The sequence below is a fragment of the Stenella coeruleoalba genome (assembly GCF_951394435.1).
Source record: "Stenella coeruleoalba genome assembly, chromosome: 19".
In the NCBI taxonomy this organism is placed as follows: Eukaryota; Metazoa; Chordata; class Mammalia; order Artiodactyla; family Delphinidae; genus Stenella; species Stenella coeruleoalba.
This window is the reverse complement of record NC_137165.1, coordinates 41,749,123-41,774,142: the sequence shown is the minus strand read 5'-3', so window position 1 is coordinate 41,774,142 and position 25,020 is coordinate 41,749,123. Positions and strand designations below refer to the sequence as shown.

Below are 25,020 nucleotides of genomic sequence, written 5' to 3'. Positions count from 1 at the left end.
CTGTCTATAGGGTGAGCTTTGATTCCATACAGGTTCCGAGTAGTGTCCCTGGGGGTGGGATGCAGAAGCAGAGGAGATGCTGGTCTGTGTTGGGGGGTCGGGGGCGGGCAGAAGCAGAAGTGGTCTTAATCCATACTGAGGGGAGCAGAAAAAATAGAAATAGTCCTGATCCATAGGAAGGGCAAAGTGGGGACAAACAGAAGTGGTTCCAATCTGCATTTATGGATGTATGGGGAGCGACAAGGCAGAAGTGGTCTGACTCAGTATTCGGCATCAGAGACCAGGGCCGGTTCTGGTTGTGGATGGAGAGAGGCAGGGGCAGGGGCGGAGGTTGGGGTTGAGCCAAAGACGGAGGGTTCCGGTTTACGGCTGGGCAGTAGCAAGAGCTCTCCCTGTGATCCCACCCAGTAGCCTCCAGAGAGCCCTTTCTATAGCGCTTCCATCATCTTTCTCATCTCAGAATGTCCCCAACAGTCGGGCTCCCAGAACTGACTTGGCCCGCAAGCTTGGACAGGGGTTTCTCCGCGTTAGGGAGCGCTTAGGGCTGGTCCACGCGGCCTTACGTGCATATTCATTCACACCATGTTTTTCCTTTCCCAATTCTGCACACACAGCCTTCTGCACTCTTGCAACGCTCCGCCAAACGCCTCCCCTCGGGGCGCCTGGAATCCGTGATGACGCGGTCGGCAGACCTGGCCTTAAAGAGTTCCCGGCCGGGCTCCGCCTAGCCGGCCGCCGGCTCCACCCTAAGCCTAAATCCCAGGCGGCCACCGGCTCCTCCCAACGCTGCGAACTACAAGTCCCGCCGTCCTTCGCGCGCGCTCTCCCGCCTCTCCCGCACCCCACGCCGGGACCGCCTGTGAGTCGGCCAAGAGTGCCTCCCATTGGTCTCTCCGCCCTGTCAGTCGCCTGGGAGTATTGAGGGGCGGGTTGGAGGTGGAGATCCGGATCCGGAGCGGCTGAAAGGCGGAAGTGGAGGCCGGAGCCTGGGACACCGCTGGGGGGAGAGGAGCGGAGCCTGTCCGAGCCCCGGCCCCAAGTAACGCCGCCGCCCCGGAGCCGCCGTGAGTGTGCCTGTCCTGGGACGCAGTGTCTCGTTCGTGTTGAAGCCTCTCCGGGGCGGCCCTTCCTCCCGCCCAACCCTGGCTTAGGGGGATACTGACCCCTCCCCCGACCCGTAGCCCCCTCTTAAGGGGCTCCCCAGGCGTCGAGCCAAAGCGGGGGAGATCTTTTCTTTCCTTCCCTTCCCTGCCCTTCGTGAGCCTTGGGAAACTCCTATGGCTCTCCTCTGGCCTGTCCCGGTCCGGTTGTGGGAGGGAGAGACCCTAAGTTCCTCTCCCTCTGCTCCCAGAATTGGAGGAATCTTTGTCAGGTGTGAAAGAGCCTGTCCCCCTTCTCTTTTAGAGGTAGCCAGGAGTGTTGTCTGTCGCCTCTCTTGTCCCCAGCCCGTCCCCCCACCCCGCCCCGCCCCGCCCCGTCCCACAAAAACAGTTGTCGCTCCAGCCCTAGAGGAATTTTATCTCGATTTCCTGGGGCTGGGGCGGGGTGGGGTGGGGGGGTCCTGGCTGAGACGGCTCCCACAACTCCTTAACTTCCTCTCTTTCCTCAAGCCAGAGAGCCACCCAGGATCTCAGCAGAGTTTAAAGTCTGGGTCACTCTTTAGGAATGAGCTGTCTTCTCCGTGCCTTGCCCCCTGAGCCCCCAGCCCTGTCCTCTGGTTGTGTTGTGTCGTTCTCTGAGTGTATCTCTGGCTCTTCCTGCCTCTGAACAATTTAGCTGAGGTTTGCTCGATCCTAGCTACAGATCACATAGGTCAGGATAGATCTGCCCATTCATTATCATCTCTCTCCCCTCTTCCTCCCCCCTTGCTGGAGTCTCAGCCCTGTCCTCCCAGAGCCCGTGAGTGGTTCCAGGCTGCCTCAGAGGGACTGCTCCTCTTGGGACTGCTGTCTGTTGGTCCTTAGAGAAGAGAAAAAAGACCAAAAATAAGGAGTCTGGAACTGAAGAGTCCTGGGCTATCTCTTTCCCACCCTAAACACACATGCTCACCTCCCTGATCAACAGGTCACACCACTTTTAGTCCTAGGGTCTATCTCCATTCCCTTCTGGGCTTGATCAAGTAAGTTGTAGATTGCAGAGGATTAACTTGATGCCACTGTGGTGGCACCTCTGGGTCCTTAATGTGCAAATTTTTGTAGCCCAAGGAATTCCCACACATGCCACAAAGTGCTGATGCTCCCCACCTTTTCCGAGAGGCAGCCGGTACTGACATCTGATCCTTGTCCCTTGCTTGGGACTTAGGTGTGTGAAATGGCTGCTGTCTCAGACCAGGCTGGGAGGTTCTTTGTTATGTGGCCAAAGTACAGGCCAGAGACTGCACCTTAATGAGAGCAGCCTGACTCTGAGGCCATGACTGACCCTTGCTATCTACAGTGGAGGAAGGGAGGGAAGGCCATGCAATCTTTGGGAATTTCTGTATCTCTTCAGTGTTCTGGGCCATCTTTACTGCCCTTGGATGCTACTTATAAGTGTTAAAGTTGTTTTGTCTTGAGAGCTTTTTGACCTCTTCTGGACAATCACCAGTGTCTGACTCCTGCAAACTTTTGAGCTAGGCCTGGGATGCACTCCTTTCATTTTTTATGGAAAAACAAAAAAAGTTTCTTGTCAGAGTCAGCAGTAGAATCACAAGCTCTCTCTCTGTGGACTTCTTTGGAGGGTTGTTGGAGACTTCTATGGCCAACCTGGTTTCTCTAATCTGGTCAGTCTGTGCCTCTACTCACCGGCCATTGGTCTCTGACCAAACTTACCTCCTCAGTAGTGGGCTGTAGTTTCTGGAACTCTTTGGGAGTCCCAGGATGAGGCTGGCCAGCCTTCCAAGGGGACCTTCTTTGTCTGGACTTGATCTCCCAGCTCTAATTCTAAAGCAAGCTTTTGAAGGAGAAGCTCTCCCTTTCAGTGAGACAGGAAGGCGCCAGTGCCCTGACTGGTTAGGTGGCCACTTCTGGCATGCACAGATTATAGAGTCCAAGCAGAGATCTGCCACTGCTTGGCAGAGAGGGGGACGGCTGTGTGTGGGCCAGAAGCCCCTCCCCTCTGATGCCCTTCCTCTCCTGCTTGCCTCTTACAACCAGTGGGTCTTTTTCTGCCTTTATACTATAGAAGGGTGGTAACAACTGATTTTTATAAATCAGTCTAAAGTTGCCAAGTTCTTTTCACATGTGTTCCTCACATGTGTTCCTGGGAGATTGTGGGAATTGTATCTCCACTTTAGAGATGCTGCTGAAGGAATGGAAGTAGTTTGTCTTAGATCACACAGTTAGAAAATGGTAGAGCTGGGTCTTGGGATTAGATGTGCCTCATCTTGCCTGATAGCGGGTCCTCCTTTGGTCTGTTTGTGGAGGGAATGGACATGCGGGTGAGCAAGCAGTGGCCCAGGTCAGATTCTTTAGCATCCTCATCAGTGGCACTCCTCCTCTGCTTCCGGTCTTCTTCCCCAGCCCTACCGCACCCTCCTGTCTTCTTTCTCCTCTGCCTCTGGGGACCATGGCAGTTATGGGTCCTGAGTCAGTACTCTTCAGGGCCTGAGAGTTTGCTCACATCTGCATGCTATTAATTTCTTGGGAAACTGAAAGTCAGGATGGCTAGAAAATGAAAGTCAAAGTGAGTGGACTCAGGGGTCCCTCTGGGCAGGGTGAAGGGCACAGGGAACTGGTGGAGCTGGCCTCTGCTCAGCCCCCGCACTTCTCCTCTGGTGCTGCCTGCTGCTTCTAGGGGGAAGGATGTGGCTGTCTATCAGGGGCTCCTTTCACTAGAATTTACATGGAAACACAGAGCAAGGTCAGAAATTTCAATTCAGCCCCACCAACCAGGTACTTCTTAGACCCTTCTTCTTCTAACCCTTGCCTGGTAAACAGAGGCGGTGTGGTGGGGTGGAAGGCACGAGAGCCTTAGAGTCAACCAGGCCTGAGTTGTCATCTGGACTCCCTCATTTACCAGTTGCGTGGCCTTGGGCTTGTTACTTGACCTCTCTGAGCCTCTCTTTCTTCCAGTGAAATGGAGATACAAAATATCTTGCTGAATTAGAAACAAAGGGTAAAGCTAGTCCATTGCCTGGCACAGGATAGATAATCACGAGGTCCATGGAGTTTTGAAGGTACATCATAATTCATCCCTAGGATTCTGATTCAACATTTCTGCCAGTTTTCACTGGGATGCTCGGTGGTTTGATGGATGGTTCCCATACTGTCTTGTTCCATAGATGGTAAACAGAATTGTTGTGGGTTCTATTCCCATTTTACTGAAGAGAATGCTAAGACCATGACTGTGCGCCTCCCGCTGGGGTTCTCAGACCCAGTGGATACTCAGAGCCACACATCTCTGCATCTTCTAGGCACTTCAGTCTTACTCAGTTTTCAACATTTTTATACCAGAACAATCCTGGATCTATTACAGATTGGAATGCAAAGTTTGCATGTATTTAAGCTAAAACAGGAAACTTGAGGACAATATTTTGATTGCAGCAGGCTGCTTTGGGTTCGATTCCCAGATTCCTGGAAGTTTGCATTTTCTCTCCCCCAACTTGAGTCGGGATACTTTTGTTGGGGCCATTTCAGGTAGAATTTGTAAACTAGGATGTGCCCCAACCCAGGTAATAGTGCTTTCAAGAGCCTTGGCAGGGGAGAATTGGAATATTTCTTAAGGAGTTCTCTGCATTAATAGCTTGGTTCTATAAAAGATTAGTTTTCAGAGTAAACATCCCCATCTCTTGTATATAGGAACAATAATGCAAATAAAAGCTAAACTTTTTGAGTTTTGCTTCCGATGTGCCAGGCACTCTCCTTTGATCCTCGCAACAGCCCCAGGACGAAGGTACTGCGTTCAGTCCCCAGGTTACGGTAGGGACTCCATAGTGAGTGGCAGAGCCGGGGGAGAAAGTCTGTGCTCGGATCCCTCCTCACCCTGTCTCTGGGCTAACTGCATGCTCTTCTCTTTGCACGGAAGGCCCTTCTCCACCTCCTGCCTGGGAGCAGCATCTCCCAGCTTTTCTCTCAAAGCGCAGTTGGAACATCACTTCCTCTGTGAAGCCTCCCCTCCCTTGAAGGAGGCTGAGGGCTTTTCTCTTCCCTGTACTTTCCTCTCATTGCTCCTTGTCTGCCTCCTTGTCTAGTGTGTGAGCCCTGTGGGGGCACCGATGGTGTCCTGTTTTATCTCTGTGTCCAGTCCCACTGTGACACCCAGCATAGTAGGCTGTGGTTGTCCAAGGAAAGGGCAGACATTCAAACCTCCCCTTGAAGCAAACGCCTGCCCGTTTCCTCTAACATACACAGCACAGATGTGGTGAACCTGAGATTCATGCTCACGTCCCTCCGATCCCAAAGTCTGAGCCATTTCTTCGTCCATCCTCCGCAGAGTTGCTCATAGATAAGAGAGCGGACAGGTAAACAGGATGAACGCTACAGTACAGATGATATAGGGGGTGGAGACAGGTCACAAACTAAATTTCCAGAGGGTACAGCTCTCTGTCCGGCACAGTTTCATCAGGAGAGGCAGCATGGCTTTGGCCACCCACGGTGTGCTGGCCCCCTTCCAGCGTGCGTGTGCCTGGTCCGTGTGCCCCCACAGCTGTGTGTGGTTTGGCGGCACCGACCCCAGGTCAGGGCTGGGCAGGGGTCTATGGAAGTGAACTCAGCTCTGGGCCCTGGGTGCTCCTTCGCATATCTGCACAAGGCTCGTTCTTGAATAAGGGTGGGCCTAACAAGGGGGATGCCAGCAGAAAAACTGCAAAGGTGGTAGAGTTTCCTCCCAAACCGCCACACCTGGTCTCCACTGTGATTAACGTCTTACATTATATTGTACATTTGTTGCAATTAATGAACCAGTTATGATACGTTATTATTAACCAAAGTCCATACTTCATTCACATTTCCTTAGTTTCTATCTAGCGTCCTTTTTCCGTTCCAGGATCCCATCCAGGACACCACGTTACCTTTTAGTTAGTCTTACCTTTAGTCATGTCTCCTTAGGCTCCTCTTGGCTGTGACAGTGTCTCAGGCTCTCCTTGATGATGATGACCTTGAGAGTTTTGAGGAGTATTGAGGAGTCATGTTTTATAGCGTGTTTCTCAATTGGGATTTGTCTAATGTTTTTCTCACGGTTACACTGGGGCTATGGGTTTGCGGGAGGAAGACCTCAGAGCCATTCTCACCACATCGTATCAGGGGTGTGTACAGCCAACGTGACTTAGCGCTGTCAGCGTCAGGGTTGGTCACCCGGCTGAGGCGATTTTTTTTTTTTTTTGACTGCGCTGGGTCTTCATTGCGGTGCGTGGGCTTCTCAATGCGGTGGCTTCTCTTGTTAGGGAGCACGGGCTATAGGTGCACGGGCTTCAGTAGTTGTGGCACACGTGCTTAGTTGCCCTGCCGTATGTGGGATCTTCCCGGACCAGGGCTCGAACCCGTGTCCCTGGCATTGGCAGATGGATTCTTAACCACTGGACCACCAGGGGAGTCCTGAGGCGATGTTTGTCAGGCTTCTCCACTGTCTCCCCTCCCCCATTTTGTGCTGTCCTCCTTGGAAGGCAGTCCCTCTGTGTAGCCCACACTTGAGGGGTGGGGAGTTAGGCTCCTCTCCTCCAGGGCAGGGTATCTACGTGAATTACTTGGAGTTCTTGTACACAAAAGATTTGTCTATCCTCCCCCATTTATATATTCAATTATTTATATCACTATGAACTCGTGGGCATTTATTTTACACTTTGGTTTATAATCCAGTACTACTTCATTTTATTGTTCAAATTGTTCCAACTTTGGTCATTGGGAGCTTTTTCAGCTCCCTTTGACCTACCCCCATCATCTTGGGGTTTTTTGTTTTCATTTTTGTTAGCACTTCCTTACTTTTTGGCACTACAAGATGCTCCAGGCTTACCTTGTGTATTTCCTGCCCTGGTCCTGGAATCAGCTGGCTGTCCAAGGCCACTCCCTTTTTAGCAAATGCTTCCTCTCAGTTATGTTGATATGGAGTTTTGTGGTCGGAGTTATGTTATTTCTCCTCTTGATGGTTAGTTGTAGTCACCAAAGCCTCCAGAGGTAGGTGAGGTGGAGCTGCGCCTGGGAAATCCACCCCTGGAGACTCCTGGGAGCTGACCCCAATGGCAGGCGGTTGCTTCTCCATACTTCTGCTACCCCTGCCTCATGCTTTTTGACTGATCCAAAAATGGTCGGATTTGCTATTTACTCTGGAGTTTACTATCCAGTTGGGAAGGTGAGGTACATAATCATTGAGTATTTCAGGTGCTAAGTTCTCCAGCTAAACCTTCCAGGTCTGGTAGGCGAGTCCATGTGGTCTGGGCCAGCGTTCTTTTGCTGCCATTCAAAAATGGACCTCCCCTTTGGGAGGGTTCGTGCAGGGTTTGTGGCTCCAGGCAGGCTCAGGGCAGGCTGTCACTTTGAGCTGTGATCCTGAATCATTGAATAGCTTAAATCCTTCCGTTGTACTGTCATCCTTATGAAGATGTGTAACTTGAGCCCTGCTGGAAACACTAACTTGGGATCTTAACAGGAGTTGGTTTACAAGCCTCTGGCCTTCTATTCATAGCTCCGTGTGTGTCCCCTTCAGGTGGCTCTGTCAGAAGCATCCCAGGCGTGGGGGAGGGTGTGGGGGAGGGTGTGGGTGGCCTCCCTAACCCTGGCTGCTCTCCTAGTCATCAAATTGCTCTCCGAGCCCGCTCCAAAGGCTGTGGTGATTAATGACACCAATTTCCAAACCTCTAGCATTTGCAGCCTGTTTTTTAAAAGGAACTCTGGTGTCTTTGTCAGCTGTCCTAGTCCTGTCCCCTCCCCCTCTCCACCACGGAACTCCTTCCCTTTCCTGAAAGAGGCTTTGAAATGGAAGGAACGGCATTTGGGCTTTAAGATGTTTTGTGTTGTAGGGTTTTTTTGTTTTTTGTTTTTTTTTAAGAGTTCATGACTTGCCTGGTTAGGGGCTTTAACTCACTGTTGATTTTTTTTGGTTGGTGGTGGTCGTCCCCCCCCTCCATTCTTGTGGCTTTGGAAGCCAGTCTCTAGAGAATAGAAGGTTCTGGTTGTTGACAGGACATAGGACATCAGCTGTGAGCTGCTCCTTTTTCTAGGGCACTGGTGAAAGTTGTTGTCTCAGTCTGTTTGGGCTGCTATACAAAATTACAACAGACTGGGTGGCTTATAAACGAGGAAATTTATTTCTCACAGTTCTGGAGGCTGGAAGTCCAGGCTCAGGGGGCCAGCATGGTTGGGTTCTGGTGGAAGCCCTCTTCCGGGTTGCAGATTGCTGACTTCTTGCTGTGTCCTCACATGATGAAAGGGGCAAGGGCGCTCTGGGATTCTCTTTTAAAAGGGCACTAATTCCAGTCATGAGAGCTCTGCCCTTATGGCCTCACCTCTCAAAGGTCCCACCTCCAAATACCATCACAGTGGGGATTAGGATTTCAACATAGGCATTTGGGAGAGGGACAAAAATATTCAGACTAGAGCTGTTGTCCTACTCAGCATTCTCTCCAGATGAGGGGCACTGAGGAATGGGGTTCAGGGAAACGGGAAGCAAAAGCAATATGTGAATAAATAGTGTTTGAACGTTTACTCGAGGAATCCACTTCACAGGGACTTCCCCGCCACGAACGTTTATTTATCGAGCGCTTGCTCGGAGCCAGGCCCTTTGCTGGGAGTCTTCGGTGCATCCTTTACCCAGCAGCCCTGGGAGATGGGTGATGCTAATCTCTCTATTTTACACGGGAGGAGGTGGGTTTAGTGACACAACACAGAGTCACCCTAGGAAGTGGTGGCTCCAGGACTTGAACTGAAGTTTGACTCCAGCACTTGTGCTCTTCACCCCTGTGTAGAAGGAACCTAAGAGGTCCTGTCTGGGGTGGCGAGGTGTCCCCTTCGCTGGGCTATGGCTCTGTTAGGGGATCCAAACTGTCTGGCAGATGGATGTGTATTGAAGCCTTCAGCTGCCCCGTTCACTTGCCAGACCTAACCGGGCTGTACCTACATCGCAGGCTCGGTTCACCACGTTTATGAACACCCACTGTGTGTCAGGTTTGATGTTGTGTGCTGTTAAAGGGAAGCCCATAGTCTGCCTTTGCGAATTTTGTAGCATGATCGTTTCATCTGCAACATGCCCTTAGCTTCTCTCACTTTCTCACTCCCAACCCTCAAGCCCCCAAGTTGTCCAACCTCTTGCCACCCGCAACAGTCGTGAAGATTTGGGGCTATGAAGCAGAAGTGTGATTCATTCATCGAAACCTGTTGAAACCCATTCATTGCCTGATTTCTTCACTTCACCCTTCTACGTTTTGTTCGACAAAAATTTAATAAAGAGGGCTTCCCGGGTGGTGCAGTGGTTGAGAGTCCGCCTGCCGATGCGGGGGACGCGGGTTCGTGCCCCGGTTCGGGAGGATCCCACGTGCCGCGGAGCGCCTGGGCCCGTGAGCCATGGCCGCTGAGCCTGCGCGTCCGGAGCCTGTGCTCCGCAACGGGAGAGGCCACAACAGTGAGAGGCCCGCGTAACGCAAAATAAATAAATAAATAAATAAAGAGGGCTTCCCTGGTGGCGCAGTGGTTGAGAGTCCGCCTGCCGATGCAGGGGACACGGGTTCGTGCCCCGGTCCGGGAGGATCCCACGTGCCGCGGAGCGGCTGGGCCCGTGTGCCATGGCCGCTGAGCCTGCGCGTCCGGAGCCTGTGCTCCGCAACGGGAGAGGCCACAACAGTGAGAGGCCCGCGTAACGCAAAATAAATAAATAAATAAATAAAGAGGGCTTCCCTGGTGGCGCAGTGGTTGAGAGTCCGCCTGCCGATGCAGGGGACACGGGTTCGTGCCCCGGTCCGGGAGGATCCCACGTGCCGCGGAGCGGCTGGGCCCGTGTGCCATGGCCGCTGAGCCTGCGCGTCCGGAGCCTGTGCTCCGCAACGGGAGAGGCCACAACAGTGAGAGGCCCGCGTAACAAAAAAAAAAAAAAAAAAAAAAATTTAAGAAAGAAAAAATCAGCCTAAAATATTGTTCTTTGGCACCAGGGCTCCTGAGAGCAGCCGTCATCCCTCAGATCCCACAGCAGGAACTTTGACCTTGTTTCTCGTTGGTTGGGCAGCCTCTGACCATAGCGTGTGTGGTGTCTGAGCAGGAGGAATTTGGTTTTGCCAGATCTGATACCTGACTCTCTTTTCCCCTGCTTGCCTCTGAAGCATGACCTCTGCCCTCTGCTCTCTGTTTAGGAGCTGAGGGCAAAACAAAGAGGGTGGTAACTTAAACTGACTTTCTGTTTTTTTGTAAAGACGGGAAGGGTTTGTGAGAGGTGTCAGTTGTTGGCATGAGTAGCTCGATCAACAGGTGTTGCTGATGATCCTGACTTTCAGCAGAGGTTCTTAGAGTCTTTCTGGGCCTGGGGCAGCAGCAGAAGCAGCAGCTGTTCAGGCAGGTACTCCTGGCCCCTGCAGAGACCTTCCCAAGACAGAGGGATCAATGGGCCCTGTATTGTTGAGATCCTAGTTAGCACCGTCTGGGGAAATAGTAACTGCATGAGCATAAACAGCTCAAACACAGAGTAATGGTGAGGCTTGTGGGTCAGCTGGTCTCCTGCAACTGTCCTGACTGGCTTCCGCATGACCTGTGCTCCATCCTGGGGCCATGGCAGGTATAGGTTGTGGCCAGGGAAGAAGCTGAGCCTTGTCCAGCTATCTTTGTGTTCTACCTGGCACCAGCAGGTGAAGAGCTGGGGCGGTGGGGGGGAGGTGAGCCACCACACAGCCTTGGTCCCATTCCCCCCGCACCCCGTACCCCGTACCCTGTACCCTGTAGCTGGATGCGTGTGTGGGTTTGTGCCACCGAAAGTGCCAGACTTCAAATTGGGCTTTCGCTTGAGGCTTCTTAGCTGCCCCGCATGGGCCTGGAGAGTCTGCCACAGCCTTGCTGGCTGAGGTGCGCTGAGCCGGAGGCCAGGCCCTCTTAGGGAGATAGTCTCTTAGGAGTAGCACTCGTAGGGCCGAGAGCCCCCCCGGTGCCTCTTCGAATCAGTAGGCAGCATGAGCCTTGCCTGGTGCAGCTGTAGGCAGACCGCTGTCTGGCTGGCTTTCCCCATGACCCCACCACCCAAGCGCCTGGCTCCTCTGTGGCCAGCAGGGCCGGTGAATGAGAACCCTAGAGCTGCCCCTGAATCCCGGGGCCCTTCCACAGATGGTATGGGCAGCCACAACGGCCAGGCTGTGTCAGCAGATCCCTGTAGATAAGCCCCTGCCCCCACCAGCAGCCTTCCTCCCCATGGGCACAGGAAGAGAGGGACTGGAGGTTTTCATCCTGGGCCTGAAAGTTAGCGCTGACTCTGCTTCTCCTCCTCTCCAGGGAGCCCGTCTGTGGTTGAGAGCTGAGAAAGCAGCTTGGAGATCGGAGAAGGATTTCTTGGTGCTCTTGCTGGGGCAGGGCCGCGGGAGGCTGGGGGTCTGTCCTCAAGAGTGGCTTCCACCCAACTCGGCCTGGCATCTATGCTGAGCGACACAGCTGGTCTTCCCGACAAGGGAGAGGGCTGCAGCGGCAGCTGTGCTCTGGCTGGCTGCTCCTGGCACAGTTCCAGGTTCAGCCCGGACGCCGGGCAAGGGCCACTCGGTCATGCATATCCAGGGTTTAAGCCTCTTGGTGCCCCTGCACACTGGCCCCTTTTGCAGGTGTTGGTGGAGTTCATGGACTCCATGCTCACAGGCGTCACTGTGGTGCAGGAGTCTAGGCACTCAGCCCCAGTAGAGTCTTACTGTTGAAAGGGGAGTGAAGTGAAACTGCTCCTAGTTAAGGGAGTTGGGCGGGCTGGGGCAGATTTAAGGGCCTGCCCCAGCGGTAGGGGGCCCCCTCTCGCTCTCAGGCCCCCTCTGGGATGATTTCCCTCCCTTCCCCCTGGAAAGGGAGTTGTCTTGCTGTGGCTCTGTAAAGGCAGCATACCCTTCCTCTCCTGCTGCCATCTCCCCTCAGCCCCCTACTTACTGGTGGGAAGAGGCTACAGCCCTGGCCTGACACACCCTGTCAGCATCTCCCCGAATCTCAACCTGCACCGTTAAGCTTCTGCTTCCAGGGCCCAGCTTCTTCTGTGACACGCTCCAGGTGAGAGACAGGCTCTCTGTGTGGCAATTCCATAGTCCTGGTCACACAGGGAAGACACCCCTCTCTTTGATTCCACCCCTAAACCCCTTTTCCCTCTGCAGATACGCTCTGGACAGGTTGGGGAGTGCAGAGCATCACACCATCATAACCTCTTTCTCCCTGCTGAAAAGACAAGCGTCAGCTTCTCTTTTTACTATCGTGAAGCTTTAAACAACTTTAAAATTCTTTAGCTCACAGTTAAGTACAAACAATAAATATATTCTTAATATGTATGCAGCAGGCACATTTGTTTATGGTGAATCCTGCTCTCTTGCCCCTTATTTGTTTGGGTATCTTTGTTCTCTTTTGGCCCTCTTCTAATTCAGACAGCATCTTTTTCATAGTCTTTTTTTTTTTTTTAATTTATTTATGACTGCGTTGGGTCTTCGTTGCTGCGCATGGGCTTTCTCTAGTTGCGGCGAGCGGGGGCTACTCTTTGTTGCGGTGCACGGGCTCTAGGCGCGCGGGCTTCAGTAGTTGCGGCACACGGGCTCAGTAGTTGTGGCTCGCGGGCTCTAGCGCGCAGGCTTCAGTAGTTGTGGTGCACTGGCTTAGTCGCTCCGCGGCATGTGGGATCTTCCTGGACCAGGGCTCGAACCCGTGTCTCCTGCATTGGCAGGTGGATTCTTGACCACTGCGCCACCAGGGAAGCCCCTTTTTCATAGTCTTTACTCTGAATTGTTTTATACTAAGACAGAAAATATTTTATGTACAGGGGAGCTAGATTGGTATCATATTTCTAAGCTTTAATTTTTCATTGCTGTATGCAAAATTCTATACCAGCAGCATTTTTAACGTTTTTATTGACATGTAACTTACATACAGTGAAGCTTACAAATCTTTTTTTTTTAAATAAATAAATGTATTTATTTATTTTTGGCTGCATTGGGTCTTTGTTGCTGCGCGCAGGCTTTCTCTAGTTGTGGTGAGCAGGGGCTGCTCTTCCTTGCGGTGTGGGGGCTTCTCACTGCAGTGGCTTCTCTTGTTGTGTGGCACGGGCTCTAGGCGCGCACGGGCTTCAGTAGTTGTGGCTCGCAGGCTCTAGAGTGCAGCCTCTGTAGTTGTGGCTCACGGGCTTAGTTGTCCTGCGGCATGTGGGATCTTCCCGGACCAGGGCTCGAACCCGTGTCCCCTGCATTGGCAGGCGGATTCTTAACCACTTTGCCACCAGGGAAGTCCCGAAGCTTACAAATCTTAAGTGCATTTTTACATTTGTAGACGTCCATGTATCTACTTCCCAAATCAAGATATAGAACTTTTCCATCCAGCAGCGTGTTTTTTAAATTTGATACAAACTCCTTTTCCCATGGTTAAAAGCCATATTTTATTAAAGCATAGACAGAAGGTGGTGGCCCCATTATTCTTAGTGGATGTGATGACGTTATTAATATTCTTGGGTTTTCTGTCTCTGATGGTGGAGCCTTTCTGGAGTTATGAGTCCTGGGCTCGGGCTCTGCCACCACCTGGCTGTGACCCTGGGCAGGTCACCTTGCCTCACCTCCATCTCCTTCTCTGTAGTTATGAAGAGGAGTTTTGAGCTTTGACAACCAGTGAGTCAAAGCTACTTAGTTAGGCTCTTAGTATAACAACCCTGCCGTTCGTTAGAACCTCACCTTCAGGAGGGCACTGTACCATGCACACCATATGTTGTTTCATTTAACAACTCTGTGTGCCTGGTATTAAGTAATGCCATTTTATAGATAAGGGACTGAAGCTGACAGCGGTCACTCATCTGCCTTGGCCAAGGTCACTTAACTAATAAACGGTGGAGCCAGGCTTTAACCAAACCCAGTTCAGCCTCCCACGTCCTGACTGCTAGTTGTGCTGGGAAGGAGCGTGGGGACCTCATGGGGCTCTTGGCTTGTGTTGCTTCCGATTCTTCTTTCCTCTGTCTCTGCAACCAGCTCGAGGCCTGCGTAGTCCTGCTGTGAGTCTTCCCTGTGGTCCTGGGTGCCAGTAGTGGTGGTTTTCCCGTTGAGGATGAGCTGTGTTCTTGAGTCAACGGGTAAATCATCTCCCCTGCTGTTCTGAGCGTTTTAATGTCTTCTACCTTAGCTTTTGAACCTAATCACCTCTCCCGTGTCCCCTGATTTTTTCATTTATTCTCTTTAAGCTAACAGGTTGCTTCTGATGTCCTCTTGCCCAGCTCTCAGGGTGTTAAATATTCAGGAATGCTTTTATCCAGAGTAAAGTGTAGCTGGAGAGCCACCGGCCAGAACCGCCTCCAGGGGCCCTGGGCGGGCTTGCTGGGTTCTCCGCACCACGCCCTTCCCACTCCTCTCCCTGTCCTGGTCCCAGGGGGCCCCAGGCTAACCTTGAGTGAGCCAGTCTAGAGCAGACCAGCCTCTGGCCAAAACAAAATCTGGTTGGTTTCCTTAATCTGCTCACTATCCGAGCTGTGCCGGGACTCTCAGCTAGAGGAAGTCTCCGAAGCAAACAGGAAGCACGAGAGAGACACCCACCAGCTGGAATTGCTCACTCTTTACCAGAAGGACAAAGAGTATGAAGTGGGTGACTTCATGGATTAGAGAAGAGAAAGGTGAACATTTCGAGTGGAGGCTGGGGGGAGGGGCAACATTCCAGCAGGATCTCGCATCTTGGAGAAGGCTTCAGGTGTTGAATAAAGCCAGGAACCAGTCTCCACCGCCAGCCTGATCCACCTGTATTGTCCACGGTACCCATCTGGGGGGCGCCTTTCTCACATTCCTCCCTCCTTCCTGTGTCAACTGCAGCTCTTGGGCTTAAATCAGCCTCCTAGAATCACTTGGGGATTATTTTGTTTTATTATTTTATTTTTTGGCCACGCCGCACGGCTTGTGGGATCTTAGTTCCCTGACCAGGGATTGGACCCGGGCCCCCAGCAGTGAAAGCACCCAGTCCTAACCACTGGACCACCAGGGAATTCCTGGGGAACTTGTTTTAAAAACATTGATTTCTGGACTGCACCTCTAGAGATTCTAGATTCAGTTGGTCAGGCTTATTTTCTAAACGCCCCAGGTGATTCTGATGAAGAAAAGTTTTGAGACCCACTGACCTACAGTGTCCAGAGCAAGGAAGAGCAGCGTCCCGCTCTTCTTTCCTCTTTCTCTCTCTGCTTGGCCCCAGGATGGGCTGGGTGTGTGCCCATTATGCCTGTTCACGGGCCAGAGTGTTTAGGAGCTCCGATCCCTTCTGCCCTTTCATGTGCCCCGTGGGGAAAGGTGTAGGATGCCCCCGTCCTCGAATTCTCTCCCGTTTCCTGTGAAGACGTGGGGTTGGGAGTGGTGCTTGTTCTCGTGGCCTCTGAAGAAACCAGGTTTCTGATTTGGAGCGTGGCGGAGGGGGTCACGGCAAGGAGGGGCCCTCGAGGTGCTGCTCTACCCATTTCAGCAGCTTCATGAAAATATCCAGGAGGAAATTCATCCCACTTGTGTGTTTTTCCTGGTGCTGGAGAAACTGGTTTTTAAAAATATATATATATTTTTGGCCTATTCTGTATCTTATAAGGAACTTTGACCACAGCTTTAGCTCTTAAAGGGAATTGGATTTTGGTCTGAAAGAAGGCTTTTACTGGGGACTTCCCTGGCGGTCCAGTGGTTAAGGCTCCGTGCTCCCAGTGCAGGGGGCACGGGTTCGATCCCTGGTCGGGGAACAAAGATCCCTACAAGCCACGTGGTATGGCCAAAAAAAAAAAAATTATTAAAAACCAGAAGACTTTTACTGTGCCATTTTGGGTTATAATTCCATCATTTGACTGTGCCTGTGGGTAACTCTAGCTGCTGGTTCAGGAGGGAAGATTCCCACAGTGGGCTTGCCTCCCCCAGACAGCAGGCAAGCTCAGTGAATTCACCTTTACCACCTGCCAGGGGCTCCGTCTCTGACTTCCCAGTCTTGGGAGGAGAGGGCATAGGGCTTCCTGGGGCTCAGAGTGTGGCCTTTGCCTGTCTGAGGCGCCTCCATGTCTCCATGTGCCCTTCATGGCACAATCCGCTTCCTCTGTGCTTTATTGTCTGGGAAGGTTCAAGACCTCTGCTCATGTGATCACTAAGTGGGTCCAGGTAAACCACGAGGCAACAGGCCATAAAAAAATGCTGTGTGTGCCTGCTCAGGTGTCTGTGGAGGGCAGGACCAGCATCCAGGCAGAACATGTCACCAGGCGGTTTGCGCCAGGCGGAGCACCCAACAGCGCTTAAGAAATGCAGACACAGGCCCTTCTCCAAACCTTCATCGGATCTCCGGGGGCTGGCTGCACAGGTGATTTTGTTGTGCAGACACGGTTGAGAACTGAGAACCACTGCATGAAAGTTATTTGTCTCTCCTGGCTTGTTTAAAAAATCAGATTCTGTCTGGGCAGGTTTGGAAACCCACTGGTTTGATAGGGACGAGACTTAGATGTTACCTCTGTTTTTCTTGACTTGTAGATGCTGGTTACCTCCTACCCCAGTGGCCCTCAGCCCCAGCTGCTTTGGTTTTCTTGGCATCAGAGTCTTCACCTCTGTTCCCCTCACCCCACTCATTCATACCTCCTTCTCCAGTGCCCCAGCCACACTCTGTCGCCTGGCCAAGATTATGTGTCACGTGGATTCGTGGTAATAACCAACCTGTAATTCCATCGTGGTTTCCCATCATTGCTGTTGCCTGGCCCGGCCCTGGGCGACTCCTCCCACTGGTGGCAGGAATACACAGGGACTACAAGATCACTGTGACTGTCAGCCAGAGCCAGCCCTTGCTGGGCCAGCAAAGCTGCTGCCACTAAAAGAGTCTCTCATTCACCCAGCAGCCCGAAACCAAACACAGAGGGTGGGCGTTGCCTCCACCGTTCTTCCTACAGCCGGGAGGATGGCTGGCGTCCAGGCACCGTCCAGGCACCGTCACCATGTGCTGGGTGGCCTTGAGCAGGGCATTTAACACCTGAGCGCAGGCTGTTTATCTGAAAAATGGGAGGTGGTTTTAAAGCTTAAAGGAGATAATCGTTGTGCAGGCGTTCAGTAAATGTTAGCTGTCTCTGAAAATCATTTCATTTGGTGAGCGCTCTTTGAATTCCCTGTGTGTCCAGAACATAGAGAGGAAGGCAGCAAAGAAGCCAAAGCACGGCCCTCACCTCAAGGGCCATAGTGTAGAATCTTGCCAACATCACTGACTGGGGTGAAAAGAGAAAGCATCTTAAACTAAAATATTTCAAAACTGGCGTTTCTTGTCACTAATTGAGATTTCCCCCCCCCATGCTTCCTTCCTTGTACTCTTGGGGAATAGGTGGCCCCCGCTTCAAACCTCTTTTCCTTTAGTGCCGTCCAGAAAGGAAACTGTTGTTCCTGGTTAGTGAATCACTCTTCCTGAAGCTCACTTTTTAAATGAGTTGCTGGGAGAACTTGGACGTGGAGAAACGATTTGAGGTTGCACAAAGCAAGCCCTCTGTGCCTGCTTCTCGCATGAGCACAGACCATTGCTTCCCACAAACGTTCCCCTCTTCATTCACACCCCGTCCTTTGACTGTCAGGGAACGCGCTCCCTGCGTTCAGGGGCAGGTCAGGGCTGTCTTGCTCCGAAGACCCTTCCTGCATAGACTCTATTCTGCACAGGGCATTCTCATCCAAACCTTTTCTTCTCAGCTTAGGTTCAAATGCCGCACAGCGTGTTTAGGACACAGTACCTACTCACAGTGCTCGTTTGTCAAACATTCTGTGTATGTTCTGATACCTTTTAGTATAAGTCTTCTAGAGGCTTCTGGAGATAGCCTCCTCATCCTTCTTTGCAGTTCCAAAACTTAAAAAAAAAAAAAAAGTTGGCGCCTCCGAGGGTACCACTGACTGAGTGACTAAGATGTCAGTGCAGGGGCTTCCTTGGTGGTGCACTGTTTGAGAATCCGCCTGCCGATGCAGGGGACACGGGTTCGTGCCCCGGTCCGGGAAGATCCCACGTGCCGCGGAGCGGCTGGGCCCGTGAGCCGTGGCCGCTGAGCCTGCGCGTCCGGAGCCTGTGCTCCGCAACGGGAGAGGCCACAACAGTGAGAGGCCCGCGTACCGCAAAAAAAAAAAAAAAAAGATGTCAGTGCAGGAACACCAGCTGCCGGGTGTGCAGGTCTTGGTCTTGGTACCCGTGTTTGTCTCCGCCCTCCCACACCTCCCCCTCATCCTCCCTCAGCCCTGCCTCTGCCAGTGGAGAATAGAACTGAGGTCTCTATTTAAAAGGGAGCTTTGGCAGCTGTCTGACTGCCGGCAGAGCTCGCTGGCTGTGGTGTGTGTTTGGTTTTTTAATGTGTGTGAGACTTCTGGCCCATCAAAAACGAGAGAGCTGGGGGGAAGAGGCTCAGGATGAGGGAGTGAAATAAGGCTTTGATTCCAGCCTCACACTGAGACCGGAGATGGCAGGACAAAACAGCTCTTTTGATAACGACTTGCACCTGGCCAGGCCCTGGTCCCTGAGTGCCCGGGAGGTTGGCCGAGCACCTTGTCTGAGGAGCTTTCCACCGGGACTCCCCGTTCCCTGGTTGGCCTCAGCACCCACTCTGGTTTTGCACAGAGGCAGGCTGTGATCTGAGCTACCAGACCGCACGCAGGTCAACTGTTTGTTGAGCTAGATCCTAGTGTCCACTGAGCCATTTTCTGGTGCCCTGTGTTGCCTGTTGACTTAACTGTCACCAGGCTGGCATACGCCCATTCCTCTCCTGTGGGTGTTTATTTGTATGTGAATGTTCATATCTGGGGATGGGAGGTCAGTGTGTTTGCCCAGAACTGTGAGCCTAGAGTTGGGGGACCACTTTTCCCTTTACTGTCGGACGGCTGTAGGGCCAGGAGATGTGTGGTACAGCCTAGTTAGGGCTCGTGTCCTAACTTGCGGAGAAGCCGGGCAGGGGGTTAGGGAGAGGGGAGGCAGTCAGCCAGGTCATCAGGGCGGGGCAGTGACCTGTGGTTTAGGGAGGGCTCACTGGGTGGCAGTCTTTGGCCTAACCCAGCACTTCCGATTTCTCCCTTGCAGTTGGAGGCCCCTCCCCACTAAGTGCCTCTTTGCACAGCACTGGCCCCCGCCCCCACGCTCACCGGCACCACTGCAGCGGGACGGGCCATGGCGGGTCGGGGAGGTGCAGCACGACCCAACGGACCAGCTGCTGGGAACAAGATCTGTCAGTTTAAGCTGGTCCTGCTGGGGGAGTCCGCAGTGGGCAAATCCAGCCTCGTCCTCCGCTTTGTCAAGGGTCAATTCCACGAGTACCAGGAGAGCACAATTGGAGGTGAGTGGGCCCAAGGGAGAGGGGGTGGCCTCAGGGAAGTGGAAGAAATGCCTTCGCGTGGAGGAGAAGGGAAGCTGACTGCCCAGAGGCTAAGCATGCCTGGGGCAGCAGCACCTTGCCTCATCTGGGCCCTGGAATCAAACCCAGCAGCTGGTCTCCATGTCAGAGTCCCACCAAGCATCTAGTAGGAATTAGCTGAGATTCGAAAACTGCCTTCCTCTCCTGGTTCCGTCTCTTGATTTCTTTCTGTGGCCCCGGGTACACCCTTCCACTGGCCTGGGGAGGGAGAGGCTGCGTCTGCCTCTCTGAGGGTTCTTCTTACCGCTACCAGGCAGTGCATCTACCCCGGCCTCCCCCACGTTCCAGAATGGGGAAATGGCCTCGTAAGTGGGCTGGTGTTTCTGAAGCTGACCTTTACCCCTTCTTGAGCTCAGAGCCCGTCATTGATTTCCCAGTGGTCAGCATTTAGCACGTGAGGGTCTGGACCCAGCCTCCTGCCTCAGGGGCCAGTACACACCCCGAGGGGCTGGGGCCAACCTTGGGCTTGAGTCATCCTTTTTCTACCCTCTTGGTCGGCAGGAGGTTTCCAGGCAGCTGGAAACAAAGTAGGCCGTGTCAGCAGTCTTCTGTGCCTCTGCAGCACTGGAGTCAGGAGCTGGAGAGGGGAAGTGAGGCGGTGCCCCAGGCCCCTCAGGGAGGAGGGGGGAGGGCCAGGCAGGAGAGCGGGCTTCCTGCACAGAGCCGTCGGGATCCTCTGCTGCGACTCCCACCTGCCAGCCCCAGCTGCGAGACTCCTTTGAAGCACGTGCACAAGTGCCGTGTGTTCCCCTGCCTCCTCAGGCCAGAGATGGGGTCACTGTGTTCCCTGAAGGTCGAGCCAATCAGGAATAAAGTCGAGGGCAAAGCCGAGGGTGGCGGCTAGCCAGCGTGCCTGGAGGTGGCAGGGGTAGCGGGAAGCCGGCCACCCAGCCCCCGCCTGGCAGTAGCACGGCGTGTACTTCAGTCTCCCCAGCGTGGCTGAGTGTGTGTGAGAGTGTCCTCAGGACACCGAAGGCCAGCCATGCCCCTGGGCTGGAGCAGACGGAGGGGCTAGGACTGTTCTCTGAGGGGAGGGAGAGGAGGAGGAGCGTGGGCCCACCCTTTTGTGCTTGGAGCCAGGCTTCTCCTAGACTTTCCCTGTCCTGCCCCTCGCCGCTGTCCTTCAGAGAGGGCTCCTGAAATGGCTGAAGTACAAGCAGGCTTCCCTTCTCCTCCCACTCTTGCCTGGCTGGGTCTGTAAAGCCTGTGCAACCCCCAGCCCCCTCGACTCACAGAAGCGCCCGCTCCACCTGCCTTGTTCGGCTTCTCTGGCCGCCGGGTTGGGGGTTTTCGGGTTTCTAAGTGCAGATACGTGAGGGTGTCTCCTCGGCCCCTCTGCGCCTGGTAACACTGCCCTCCCTCTTCCAGCGGCCTTCCTCACACAGACCGTCTGCTTGGACGACACAACAGTCAAGTTTGAGATCTGGGACACAGCTGGACAGGAGCGGTATCACAGCCTGGCCCCCATGTACTATCGGGGGGCCCAGGCTGCCATCGTGGTCTACGACATCACCAACACAGTAAAGATTTTCCCTTGCTTCTCGACCCTTTGTTCCTGAATGGGGGGGTGGGCACATTTCCTCTGGTGTTTGGGGGTGTCTCGCCAGAATCTTCAGGGTGATGACATCTTAGACACCTCGGCTCTGCCAGCGCCAGCTTCTCCAGTGAACAGCCCTGGGCAGAATGCCTGCTCCGTCCTGTTGACGCTCTGGCCCTGTCTCCCCAGGATACGTTTGCACGGGCCAAGAACTGGGTGAAGGAGTTGCAGAGGCAGGCCAGCCCCAACATCGTCATCGCGCTCGCGGGCAACAAGGCCGACCTGGCCAGCAAGAGAGCCGTGGAGTTCCAGGTGGGGGACGGACCAGGCCCCGGGGGAGGACGAGCCAGCTCCACTCGGCTTCCCCAGGCTGCTCGGGCTTTGTGAAGGGCTGCGTTGGGCGGCAGCAGGGGAGCTTCTGTTTGCTGTCCCCTCACGGCTCGAGCATGGGCCTAAAGGGGATGCCGTCCACCACTCCGCCTTCTCTGTCAGTGGTGGTGGGGTGTGTGTGCATATGGATAGCAGAAGCTTCGGCTAATTTTTTCTATGAACTGGCTTTTTAACGAAATGGTGAAAAAGACAGACTTTTTCAGGTAATATGTGCACATAGGAGATTGTAAACAGTACAAGAAGGTATACAGGATGAAATTTGGGTCTCTGACCCTAGAAACTCAATCTCCCTTCCCCCAAGTTCCTTGCAGTTTCTTGTCTTTCTGGAAACATGCGGAAGTGTATGAATCCCTTTCTTTACATACTATATACTTAACTTTTTTACCACTCCCCACCCGATGGACTTCTAGGTCGTGTGTAATTGCAAAAGACTGGAAACAGTGCCGTAGTCGACATCCACATACTTTTGTCCAAATGTGCAAGTGTATTTGTAGGATAGCTTTCTAGAAATATTTCCTAGCCTAGTGATTTTGAAGAGCAAGAAGGCAGAATGGGCCTATGGAGACCCGAGTCAAACTTCTGCTGACGTGTGTGAGCTGAGAGGTGCTGTATGTGAAGTGGGGGAGCTCAGAGCAGGGGAGCCTTAGGCCTGAACACCCCTGTGTTGTCTCTGTTGTGTGGAAGACACTGTGATCAGGGAAGATTTTTATCCTGGGCCTCAGCCCCTGCCAACTGTCAGTGTTTCCCTCCCACCCACTTTCTCACCTCCATCCAAATCAGGAAGCACAAGCCTATGCAGAGGACAACAGTTTGCTGTTTATGGAGACATCAGCAAAGACTGCGATGAACGTGAATGAAATTTTCATGGCAATAGGTAAGTTGCCTCGGCTCCCCTCCCCCAACCAGGGTGTGTTACTTGCCTGCTGCTCTGTGTAGGTCTGTGGGGTCCCTTCACCAACAGATCTTTTACCATTTTTGATACTTTGATAAAATTGTTTTCTTTTTCATCTGACTCTCAGATATAGATCGCTCACTCCAGAGGTTTCTAAAGCCTGGGCAAAGTCTCACCCTTCACTTCCTGACCCTGCAGCGTACCACCCACCTAAAGCTGTACATCACTGGCCCCCTACCCACTTAGGATTTTGGGGGTCATTTGGCTCTAGAGTCATCCTGTGTGGGTTTGAATCCTTGCTCTGCCACTTACTAACTCTGTGGTCCTGGGCAAGTTATTTAACCCCTTTGCCTCAGTTTCCTGAAAGACCCAAAATATACTTGGCACGTAGAACACACACCCATCAGGATGTTGGGCGGCACCCAAGTGGACTTGGGAGAGTACTAGGGTTCCCCCACAAACACCCATCTTCCCCCTCGTCTCCCAAACAGCTAAGAAGCTTCCCAAGAACGAGCCCCAGAATACAGCTTGTGCTCCGGGCCGGAACCGAGGAGTGGACCTCCAGGAGAACAACCCTGCCAGCCGGAGCCAGTGCTGCAGCAACTGAGCCCCCCTTACCTGCCCACTGCCCCCACCTCCTCCGCCTCAACGACCCGACTGGAATCCACTCTAACCAATCGCACTTACCGACTCGGGCCACCACTGGGGGGCAGGGGGAGGGGCCCACCATGGTTTCTCCATATCATTTTGATCATAGGCCGGAGTGAGTTATTCCACCTGCACCTTTCTGTACAAATACTAATTCAATTTTAAGTCTTAAGTCACTTTTTTAATATATATGATCTGCTCTTCCCACTTCTGCCCTTTCTACTGCTCTCCCACTCTTCCTTTGCCGGTAGTAGCCACGTGCCCCTGTTCCCCCCACCCTGGTGTATGGGGAGGCGGGGGTTGGAGCAGTTCCCCTTCTTTCCCTCTTGCTGATTAGCGGGCTCAGCAAGAGCATCCGTATCCTTAACTGTGTTTGGAGTGCGCTTCGTTCTGGGTGACGGGGCAGGCCCCAGGGGCCAGGGAAGGGGGAGGCAGCTCTTCCCTCAGCTGGCTGTCATCAGGCTGCAGCGTCCCCTCCCCACCGCCTGACTCACAGCTGGGAGAGAACCCACAGCATTACCACAGCATTATTGTGACAGCCACGAACCCATTGCCCACAGCCCCCTTCCCCCTCGTCCTTGGTCACCCTGACCTCTGGCTCTGAGCCCTGTTCTGACCAAATCACAATGATGAGTATTTGGGGGTGGGTGGGTAAGGGGGGGTAGTGGGAGGGGATGGAACCAACTTTTTCTGTATTTTGTATTGTATGTTTTCTTCAACATGTAACCAATCAGTATCTTGTCAATATAGTCAGCCGATCGATCGACCTCCTGCTTGTCTTCCTTGTCTTTCTCTGGCAGAGTTTATCAGACCGTAGCCTCTCTAGCTTACTTGAAGTTAATTTAAAATGAACCTCTAAATCTTGTTAAACAAAAGCTTTCTTCCCCCCCGCCCCCAAAGTGAGGGGATGTTGGTGGTCATGGTAACCAAGAGAAAGAGGCCAGCTGTTACTGCTCTAACTGGGTGGAGTGGGGTGAGAGTGAGCTGGGGCTGAACCTCACCAAGGTTGAAGTTGAGGGCCTTGCATTTGCCTCTCCCCCAGCCCCTCCAGGTTATATTGGGGTATGTGCAGTCTGTATTTGAAAATAGTTGGGTCTCTGAACACCAGAAACAACCTCTTTGGGGTTTTCTGATTAGTCTGTACTAGGCTCGTGAGAGATGGGGTCCTCTCACCCTCTTCTCTGAAGAGGAAGGAACACCGACGACCTCTGGAACCTTGGACTGGTCATAAGGCCAAGACGGCAGCCCCACACTGGGTCCAAGCCGTCTGCTCCCTAGTCTCTGGGGGGCCCTCTGCTGGTTCTGGAGTCAAGTGATGCTGGGGCCCTTTTGGCCCTCTGCTGCTCCCTGCTGGTCCAAGCAGTGAGCTGAGCTGAGTAAAGCAACACTGCCCACTCTTCCCCCAGCTTCCCGGGGGCCAGATTTATCGTGGACCACCACCTTGAGGTGCCTTTCCTGCCCCTCTGGGCCCTCCACCTGGCCTCCCTCTACCTTTGTTCTACCTCCCCCTCTGACCCCAGCCCCAAGAAACGACCGCAGACTCTGAAGCTGTTGTGTTGCTCACTACGGTGGTGGTTTACTGGGTCAGGCTAGTTTGGAACCCTTCTTAGAGGCACGGCTCCTGAGTCTCGAGGCGGGTCCTGTTTGGGCTTCAGGGGAAGGCAGCACCCGGCACTGGCCACGGACGCACAGCTGGCCAGAGGGGGTCAGGCAGCAGGTCACGGCGGCGGGATCCAGGTCCGGTGGTAATGACATTTGCTGGTGCACCTTCTGCGCCACGCGGAAGCCGCTCCCATCCGGGTCACAGCCCTCCAGTTGCCGCTGGCCAGTCACCATTAGGCATCCGCCGTCCACTTGAACCACCAGCTCCTCAGGGGTGAAGCCGTGGGCATACATCTTCATCTGGAAGCCACCCCGTACAGCTGCCACATCTTCTGCGAGCTGCCGCACCGGCAGGGTGCACCTGGTTCTGTTCAGTAAAGGCCACGCTGGGACATCGGGACGCCGACTGGCTCCCGTTGGGGAGACTGCTACTGACCCGCTGCATCCGAGTGAGCAACTGCTGTTGAAGGGCGCGAGGCTCCGAATGCAGCCCTCGGCGCTGGGCCGGGGG

General features: G+C 53.4%; 2 protein-coding genes across 3 annotated transcripts; one reads left to right on the top strand and one right to left on the bottom strand.

Annotated features, from left to right (window-relative positions):
- The first annotated feature begins 929 nt into the window (after positions 1–929).
- On the top strand, positions 930–23,557 carry RAB5C (RAB5C, member RAS oncogene family). Of its 2 annotated transcripts, none has more exons than XM_079904690.1 (6): positions 930–1,064; positions 19,110–19,362; positions 20,809–20,960; positions 21,167–21,289; positions 22,148–22,241; positions 22,751–23,557. In XM_079904690.1, the coding sequence occupies exons 2-6, from the start codon at positions 19,197–19,199 to the stop codon at positions 22,864–22,866; spliced, it is 651 nt and encodes a 216-aa protein (XP_079760816.1). In that variant the 5' UTR covers positions 930–1,064; positions 19,110–19,196; the 3' UTR covers positions 22,867–23,557. The 2 variants fall into 2 exon arrangements, with proteins under 2 accessions (XP_079760816.1, XP_079760817.1); XM_079904691.1 differs by lacking the exon at positions 930–1,064 and adding an exon at positions 16,290–16,388.
- Positions 23,558–23,987: 430 nt separating this feature from the next.
- HSPB9 (heat shock protein family B (small) member 9) lies at positions 23,988–25,017 on the bottom strand. Its single transcript, XM_079903573.1, is given in 2 exon segments — positions 23,988–24,867; positions 24,869–25,017. Coding segments are annotated over 2 exon segments (462 nt in total). The 5' UTR covers positions 24,955–25,017; the 3' UTR covers positions 23,988–24,491.
- Positions 25,018–25,020: the final 3 nt, after the last annotated feature.